The following is a 10,016-nucleotide window of genomic DNA, read 5'->3' as shown; positions in this document are numbered from 1 at the left end:
AACTATGTCTCATGTCTTTCATAAACATTAACTCAAAGCAGAGAATGGATTTAAACATAAAATGATAAAACTTTTAGAAAACTTAGAAAAAATCTTTGGAATCTAGAACTAGGCAGAGTTCTTATACTTAACACCAAAAATACATTCCATAAAAAAAAAAATGTTATAAATTAAACTTCTTTTCTTTGCAATGGTCCCTGTCAAAAGTATTGAAAGAAAAGCTATAGATAGAAAGAATTTATTTGCAAATCACATACCCAGCAACAAATTGCTATGTAGAAAATACAGAGAATGCTTAAAACTCAAATTTCATGGCACAAATAATCCAGTTAAAGAATGAGCAAAAATAAATAAATAAATAAAAAAGAAAAGAAAAAACCTCTTTACCAAACACACACACACACACACACACACACTATACATAAGCTCATGAAAATTTATTAACATTGAGTCATCAGAAAAATGCAAAGTAAAGCCATAGTATATGAATGAGTAAAATTAAAAATAATGAAATAAACATGTTAGTAAAGATGCTGAGAAGCTGAATTACTCTTACATAATTAGTGAGAATTTAAGAATTCAGGAAGAGTTTGTAGGTTTTTAGGTAAACCTATAACTATTGTATAGTGTCGGGAACTGCATTAGGCATTACTGACAAAATGGAGGCGTGGTCCCCAGGCCCCTCTCCTCATTCCACAGGCAGGGATCCCGGGATGGAGTTAGGCCTTGTAATTGACTTGTCTTTTCCTTTCCTCGGCTGGGTTGACTGAAAAGGAATATTAAGGTGCTTATTGTTCTTGAGAGGAGCATGAGAAGGCACAAAGCCTTCTGCAGCTGTGCTCAGAAAATAATTCATAAAGTTAATCATTGACATTTGTTCAAGGACTTTTACGAAAGAGTGTTCCAGGATGAGCACCATAGGCCATAGCTTGAGGCCATGGGAGGGATTGCTCTCTGAAGCCTATTTGTGAGGAGAATGTTTATGGCAAAGGAGTTTACTGAATTTAGGGCTTAGAAATAATTCAAATAGTTAGAAGTTAAAGATTTAAGGAATGTTGTAAAGTTAGCATATTTTACTATAGCTTAAAGAAGTTAGGAATTTTTAGAGACACTATAGCTAGAAGCCTTTTTTTTTTTTTTTTTTTTTTTTGCATGCAACAAAACTTTTATTAACATTTTGAACAGGTTCAGCTATTACTGAAACTGGTAATTTCTAAACTTAAATTGGGGTAAATGGCTAGAGTGCAGAAGGATGCCATCATTGAACATTATGAATAGAAGACTGAAGAATTAACAGCCACCCCTCAGACGAAGGACCAGGTGCAGGGTCGACTCTTTCTGGATGTTGTAATCAGAAAGAGTGCGGCCATCTTCCAGCTGCTTGCCGGCAAAGATGAGCCTCTGCTGGTCAGGGGGAATGCCTTCCTTATCCTGGATCTTGGCCTTCACGTTCTCGATGGTGTCACTGGGCTCCACCTCCAGGGTGATGGTCTTGCCGGTCAGGGTTTTCACGAAGATCTGCATTTTGACCTGTGAGTGAATGCGAAGATGCCGCAAATTCAATCACGCAGAGTCACTTCCAAGACGACACAGGAACTCAACAATGCCAGTCTAGCCGCTAGAAGCCTTTTTAAGAGATAGTGAGCTCAGGATGTTAGGGACAAACAGGATTTAGGAAGATAAGTAGTAAACTGAGGAATGTAGCATGAGTTACAATGTAATCACAAGTTAACTATAGGACACATTAGAGGAGGTAGATAATAGATGATAAGGCTGATTCCCAGAGAATCACTGAAGCAGGAACTCTGTTTGAAGAGCAACAGTGATTTATGGAGAAAATAAATCTGGGTCAGTGGGAACTGAAAATATCAAACCTCTGACCTAATGCTTTTGTAAAAGTATAAAAGAGAATCATAAGCTTGAAATAAACAGGCAGTCCAAAGAAAACTGAGAGGCTGTCTCATTACTTGCCGACACCGTCCATCTCTTCAGGCTGAATCCCTGGCTGCTGGAGCTGGACTCTGGCAGTATAGAGCAATGGCTCTTCTAGGCTTTTATTCCAGAGAAATGTGTAAAGGAATATTCACAGTAGCTTTATCCATCATAGTTCCAAACTGGAGACAACCTAGAAGTTCTTCATCTGGTGACTGCCTAAACAAATCACAATATATTCAATTCTATGAAGTGCTACTCATGAGCATGCTGCTGCTGCTGCTGCTGCTAAGTCGCTTCAGTCATGTCTGCCTCTGTGTGACCCCATAGATGGCAGCCCACCAGGCTCTGCTGTCCCTGGGATTCTCCAGGCAAGAACACTGGAGTGGGTTGCCATTTCCTTCTCCATGAGCATGGATTATGCCAAATGAAAACAGCCAGTCCCAAAACGTTATATGCTGTATTCCACTGAAACACCATCCTTGAAATGTTGACTAAATAATAGAAATGGAGAACAGATAAGTGGTTGCCAGGCCAGAAGTGGATGTGATTATTAAAAAGTAAAATGAAGATTCTTTGTGGTGACAAAAATGTGATATGCACTTTAGTTTTTCAAAACGTTGTCATTGGGAGGATCTGGGTAAAGGGTACAGAAGAGCTCTCTGTATCAGTTCCTGAAACTGCATATGAATGATACCAAAAGACAATGTTAAACACACACACACGCACACACACTCACTCTAAAATACCGTTTCTCCAGTGCAGATTTCCATTTTTATCCTATATTTAAACATTTTATCCTACATTAAACTGCTAGTGACAGGTTTCATGGGGGTGACTTATGTGGAGAGAGGGTCCCACACTTAGAAAGTCTCTATTCTGGGCTTAATCCTCTGATGCTGCCATCTTGAAATTCTTAAGAATATTTGAACAAGGAGCCCGCCCACATTTGCATTTGCATGGATACACAAATTATAGACCAGGTCCTGGCGATAGGTATTGAAACGGTTTACAGGTAGCTATTAGGTTGGTGCAAAAGTAATCAGCTATTTCAGAGCCTGAATTTTTAATCATTATAACTAGGTTCAAATACATCTTTGTTATTCAGAATAGGAACCATTACAATCAACATCTTTTTGCCAATGAGAAATAAGTATGTTTCTTCTTGTAGCATAAAAATCCATATTTCAGGATTCAAGAAATTCTTTCTGCATCTTGCTGGTTGTGGAAGTGCTTTCCCTGAAAAAAGTTATTGAGATGCTTGAAAAAGTGGTAGTTGGTTGATGAGAGGTCGTGTGAATATGGAAGATGAGGCAAAAATTCATAGTCAAATTCATTCAATTTTTGAAGTGTTGGTTATGTGACATGTGGTCAAGCATTGTCATGGAGAGGAACTGGGCCCATTCTGTTAAGTGATGCCAGCCGTAGGTGTTACAGTTTTTGGTGCATCTTATCAATCTGCTGAGCATATTTCTCAGATGTAATGGTTTCACTGAGATTCAGAAAGCTGTAGGTCAGAGCAGCAGCAGACTACCAAACAGTGATCATGAACTTTTTTTTGGTACAAGTTTGGAGCAAGTTTGGCTTTCTTTGGAGTTCCTTCTCTCTGAGCTGGCTGTTGTCAGTTGTTGTATAATATCTACTTTCCACCACATGTCACAACTAGATGGAGAAATGGTTCATTGCTGTTGCATAGAGAGAAGATGACTCTTCAGAATGATTTTTTTTCAAATTTCTGGTCACCCAAAATTGAATATTTTCACCTTTCCAATTTACTTCAATTGCCAAATGACTGTAGAATGGTCAATGTTGAGTTCTTTGGCAACTTCTCATGTACTTATTAGAGGATGAGCTTCGATGATGGTTCTCAATTGATCATTGTCAACTTTTGATGGCCAGCCACTGTACTCCTCATCTTCAGGGCTCTTGTTTCTTTTGTAAAACTTCTTGAAGCATCATTGCCCTGTACCTTTGCTAACAGTTCCTGGGCCAAATGCATTGTTGCTGTGAATTATCTCTGCTGCTATACAACCCAATTTGAACTTGAATAAGAAAATCACTTGAATTTGCTTTTTGTCTAACATCATTTCCATAGTGTAAAATAAATTTAAGATATATAACAAGTAATAAGTCATTAGCAAAAAATAAACTAAAGCAAGAAATGCATATGAAAATAATATATAACATAGCCACATTTATTTAAGAATGTATTCCAATATCAAATGGTGGATTTCAGCAATGCAAAAACCAAAATTACGTTTGCACCAATCTAATATTTTTTTCCTAATAAGGAGTAGAAAAGTTAGCTGTTACAGATAAAAATTAAAATCATATGATCGATGCATGTTAACCATATTTTAAAAAGCCAGATTGGAGACCTAAGACTAGTCTAAATCCTCTTTAAGGAAAAAAAAATAAAAGGAAATTGATCCCACCAAAACATACCTATCTAAGCCTGAGTCCTAAATTTCAAAAGCTATTGTTTCTAGCTATTGCAAAGCTAGATTTGCAATACAAATTTGCAATACCTGACCTTTCACAAGAAAATATGGTTATTTTTCATTCTTCGTCTCCTAAGCAATTTGCTTATTGTGCAAGGATTTTCAGGGGAAAAAAATGTTACTGTTCAGATTTGAGTTTTTGCAAAATGCACCAAGCTATAAATTTATCATACCATGAAGGATCATCATAAATCATAAAATTGTAGTTGTTAGGAAAATGAATAAGAAATGAAGGCAAAAGAGATTGTAGTTGTATAATTTTTAAAGGTCAACATAATACAAAATAAACTTTTAAAACTTTTAAAACTTTAAAAAATTGGCTAAAACATGGGTGCTGAATTTTCCTAAAATAAGTGCCCTTCCTTCCTTCCTTCATCTCTCTCTCATATGCTTTTCAATATGTTATAGTGTTTTCATTGCTGAATGCTATGTAACTTCCAAATTTACGTACAAGAAAAACCAACAAAACAAGAATGATTCCACAGCAGAGGAGATGACTGCTGTAAAGAATCTAGTGTTCTACATCTTACAGAGTAGATAATAGATACTTGTTGAGTGAATGTGTTGGTTAATTTGAAAGTAAAATCTGATGGAGATATTTTTATCAGACAGATAATTCACTGACAACTGATGACCATTCACAATTCATTTGTCCATATAACATATGATCAGTATCTACTATAATAATCCTAAAATTTCAGAAGAAACTTGAGGAGTCCTTTATGCCATCTTTCTCTATAAATTTATTAAGATCAGTCTGATGCAGCTTCCTTTTAGAAAGAAATATTAATTCTCATTTTGATGAGTATACCCTGGAAAAGAATATTATATTAATACCACTATTTGACTAACTGTCAAAATAAAATGGAACCTCTTAGCCCAAAGTGTATCTTGGCTAATTTATATATATGTGGGTGGAAAAAAAAAAAAAAAAGATGAGTTAAGCAAATTCTTGCTATTTTAGAATATTTCCCAGATTTTTTCTCCATTTTTTAGGTATGTGAAGAGGAATTTTAACTAAGTGTGTGTTTTCATTTTAAATTAACAAGGAAATGAATAAACTGAATTATCGGATTCTTGTTTCAGGTGCTCTGTTGATCACTGAAAAGCTTCTGTGTGACTATAAGTGAACTGTGAATTAACAGAATAGACAGACTCATGCTGAAAGGCAAATTAAAAACACGAGGATGCATTGTGCTAGAGTAGCAAATGGCTTCCAACAGATGAACTGAATGTGGACTCCAATTCTTTTCTGAGATCAACTCTAGAACAGGGATGCAAAGTCAAATACCTTAAATGCAAGTCAAGTAATATACACAAGAGCATTGAGCATGGTAGGCTACAGTCCATGGGGTTGCAAAAAGAGTTGGACATGGCTGAGCAACCAAAGAGAGAGGAGAGGAAAGGCAAAAATGTAAGGAAATGAAACAAGAAAGAACTCCTAGAACTAAAGTACAAGCCCCTTCTCATGGAATCCAAAAGATTATTTTTTAAATTTCTGATATATTGTGCTGGCCAATCAGAGCAACTTTGAGGTCCTATTTAGATTCCATCAGTAAACAATTTGAGCTCTCATTCTGGGAAGAACTCTACACTAAACTGTTGCAATATGTAATTACAGAAACAAAACAATACAATGATAACAAAAAGCACACTCAGTTATAGTTAGTGGGCGGCTGAACAGCAGGGCCTAAAGCATCATGATCAAAGAGCACCACATCCCACATTAGATTAGTGAACACTATTTATAATGTTAATGTGAAATATTTGATTACCTTGTTTTCAGACCAATTTTCCAATGGAAAGAAGAGGCATCATTGCACAGCGATTTATCCATCTGCTTACATTAACATTAAAGGATAAGCAGATATTACATAACCCAAGCTATGGGTGGAATCTTTTCATTAATTGAAAAACATCTCTAGTGAAAAATACACTGGTTACAATTAAAATAAGATCAAAATTGCCATGTTCGGCTATTTTTTATTATTATTATTCATGAGTAGGAGATGAATTAAAGTAGAATTCACAAACTAGTGAGGTTTCCTCATACTCTTTTGCTACCCAGTAAGTGAAATTATGTCTAGTTATACAGAATATAGAAGTAGATGTTCTCTATATTACTTCAAATCTTTCATACCATAAAGCTATGAAGACTAGGATGTTTATTTATCCTCCACTTTATTTGCTTATTTTCATTTCTAAGAGTCAAAAATATGGCAAAATAATTCAAACAGTTCTTGATATAATTTTATGGAAATTATTCATATTTTTAGAGTCAAATTTAGGTGTCTTTTCTCCCCATATCCATTTTATATTGGGCTTCTTCAGTGGCTCAGATGGTAAAGGATCTGCCTGCAATGCAGAAGATTGGGGTTTGATCCCTGATTTGGAAAGATCCCCTGGAGAAGGGAATGACTACCCACTCCAGCATTCTTGCCTAGAGAATTTCACGGACAGAAGAGCCTGGTGGGCTACAGTCCATGGTGTCGCAGAGTCAGACACAACTGAGAGACTTTCACTTTCACTTTTCACACATTCACAACTCTTATTGAGTTACTTTTTTTAAATGTGAAACAAAGAAAAATTAATTTAGCCATATATTTATATGTACTTTCTAGACTATGTGTATATGCATGTGCCCATGTGTGTATATAGTCCTGAGTTACTTACCACATCAGTGTTGCTCTAATAGCTATCATTAGTGATTGGGGGAAGAGAAAATTAAGACTGACATCTTCCAATGTTAGTTTAGTGGAAGAATAAATGAAATATATTAATAAGATATAAGATAGATACAATTTTAACACAATAATCTACTAAATTTCCCTGGAGAAAAAAATGGTGCCCACTCCTGTTCTCTTGCCTGGGAAATCCCAAGGACAGAGGAGCCTAGCGGGCTACAGTCCATGGGGTCGCAAAACAGTTAGACACAACTGAGTGACTAAACAAGAATAGCTATTAAATTTATGCTAAAGATGATGGTGGAGAAAGAGCAAAAAAATTTAGCTTTTGAATAAGTCTGGAGAGAGATGTTGGAAAAAGGTGAACTTCATGTGGTAACAGGTCTGAACATATGTATTCATTCAAAGGAAATAAAAATGATCTTCTAAGATAAAAGAAGTTAGGGAGTATGTTAATTGCTATTCATTTATTAAGAGAAAGGACCAAAGACAAGAGAAGGATTTTTTTTTTTTAAATCAGTTAATCAGGAGAAGAAAAGAGGTTGACATTAAGAAAAATTATCCACAAGAGATGCTTTTCCAACATTCCCAAGACTTGGACATTGAAACTGTTGTGTGTAAAAATACATTAGCTACACCCTTGCCAGGAACCTCCCTGGTGACTCAGTGGTAAAGAATCCACCTGCCAATGGAGCAGACTTAGGTTCAATCTCTGGGTCTAGAAGACCCCCTGGAGAAGGAAGTGGCAATCCACCCCAGTATTCTTCCCTGGAGAATCCCATGGACAGAGAGAATCCTAGTGGGCTACAGTCCATGGGATCACAAAATAGTCAGACACAACTTGGTGACTAAACAACAAAAAGACTCTTGTCACTCAAAGCATGATGTGCACAACATCAGCATTAGTATGATCTGGGAATCTGTTAAAAATCCAGACTCTCAGGACCAAACCCAAACTTACTAAATTGGAATCTGCATTTTAAGGAGATCCCAGATGACTCCTAAAGGAAATCCTGAATATTCATTGGAAGGATGGATGCTGAAGCTGAAGCTCCCATATTTGGCCACCTGATGGGAAGAACTGACTCATTGGAAAAGACCCTGATGCTGGGAAAGATTGAAGGCAGGAGGAGAAGGGGACGACAGAGGATGAAATGGTTGGATGGCATCACCAACTCGATGGACGTGAGGTTGAGCAAACTCTGGGATATAGTGAAGGACAGGGAAGCCTGGTGTGCTGCAGTCCATGGGGTCATAAAGAGTGGGACACAACTGAGCGACTGAACAACAGCAGAAGATGTCTCTTGTGCACATTATAATTTAGGACGCACTGGAGCTGGGCTATCAAGTACAAAAACTTGCCCTAAGCCACAGTACTTCTGACTCTTTTCACCATTTTATCCTCTCAAGATATTGACTGTGGACAAAAAGACAAACTCAAAACCCTGGTTTATAGCAGTTTTACATAAAACTGTATTCCTAGCACACAGAGGGAAGTGAGTACAGAGGACAAAGAAAACCAGCAGCTTTTGAACTTTCACCCCTTTTCAGAATTCTTAAAAATTCAGACAGCTGTCCTCTAAAAGGCATTTTCTCTTTGGCAGTTGAATCTTTGTAGTCTGACTTGTGAGAGGATCTCAAAGACTCCCTCCTGCCCAGCTGAGCTGTGCCGACTGTGACAGGCGGCATGGAGTCAATTTCCCTGCCATCCCAGCCCACCTACTTTGCCAAGCTTGTTCCCACATCTCCTTTATCAGAGAGGCCTCAGAACCGCAGAAGACAGTCAGTGACTTGACACTGACCATAAAAATCCTTAAAGAAAGTCAATTCATTATTGCACTTCCAGACAGAATTTGCATTTCTAAAGTAGGGCTAGGACAGCACTGAATAGACCAAGAAGTTTCTTCCCAGAAGTAAAACTCAGTTAAAAGTTGTGTTGAGAGGAGGCTATTCTTGTATCTTGAGGTGATAATACTCAGATTGGTGCTTCTATCTGCCCTACTGAATACATTTGCAAATCTCTCAGGTTTTTGTCTTTATCCTACATGGAGATTTTAAGAAGTAAAAAGTCCATTCAAACCTATTTTCTCTCTCTTTTACATGGATTAATTTTGTAGGAATTGAATAGTACAACTATGCAATATCTATTTTAAATCTGTGTAGGCAGAAAGTATAAAGGGGATTGCTAATCTTTTAAAAGCAAACTGAAATTTTCAGGTTGGAATTGATTAGATTGTTAGGGTATTATGCCCTGTCAGGGGCAGTTGGTAGGAAAGGAGATTGGGATTTCTGCTTTGTAAATAAACCTTTAAAGTGGATTTGCTATTTCTGTGGGGAAATAACTTTGATTTGGTGGTCGGGAAGAGTTGGCATTTTTCTGCTTAGGAGGAGAGCAAAATGGACCTCAAATCTATATCCTGTTTTTCTCAGATTATCAATGTGTTTTGAAAAATAAATTGACTCTATAGCATAAAGTAAGAATAAAATTTGGAAAATAGTATTTAGGACAGTAAGAGCAGAGATAATAGTGGAAGGAGGATGTGCAGATGATTTTATAGAAAGAAAAATATGACATTACAATTTTTAGAATAGTTTTCATTTACAGGAAAATCACAAAGATAGTAGCGTTCCTCTCCCCTCCCAGTTTTCCTTATTATCAAGATCTTACATTACTACAGTACATTCGTTACAATTAATACTGAGTGACTAACACTTTCCCTTCCACTTTATCAGTAACAAAGTCTATAACTTATCTTTGGATCTCTTTAATTTTTATCTGGTGTCCTTTCTGTTTTCAGACACCACATTCATTTCTTCGTCGTGTCTCCTAAGCTGCTATTGACTGTGATCGCTTCTTAGGCTTTCCTTGTTTTTGATGATCTTGACATTTTTAAGTAGC

General features: G+C 36.7%; 1 protein-coding gene across 1 annotated transcript; it reads right to left on the bottom strand.

Moving 5' to 3' along the window:
- Positions 1-1,159: 1,159 nt before the first annotated feature.
- Positions 1,160-1,612, bottom strand: LOC112581264 (ubiquitin). The gene has a single exon (XM_025273004.2). The coding sequence runs from the start codon at positions 1,522-1,524 to the stop codon at positions 1,291-1,293; it is 234 nt and encodes a 77-aa protein (XP_025128789.2). The 5' UTR covers positions 1,525-1,612; the 3' UTR covers positions 1,160-1,290.
- Between the last annotated feature and the right edge of the window lie 8,404 nt (positions 1,613-10,016).

The sequence above is a fragment of the Bubalus bubalis genome, chromosome 21 (genome assembly GCF_019923935.1).
Source record: "Bubalus bubalis isolate 160015118507 breed Murrah chromosome 21, NDDB_SH_1, whole genome shotgun sequence".
NCBI classification, from domain to species: domain Eukaryota; kingdom Metazoa; phylum Chordata; class Mammalia; order Artiodactyla; family Bovidae; genus Bubalus; species Bubalus bubalis.
The sequence above is the reverse complement of the archived record's forward strand: the minus strand, read 5'-3'. Positions and strand labels throughout refer to the sequence as shown.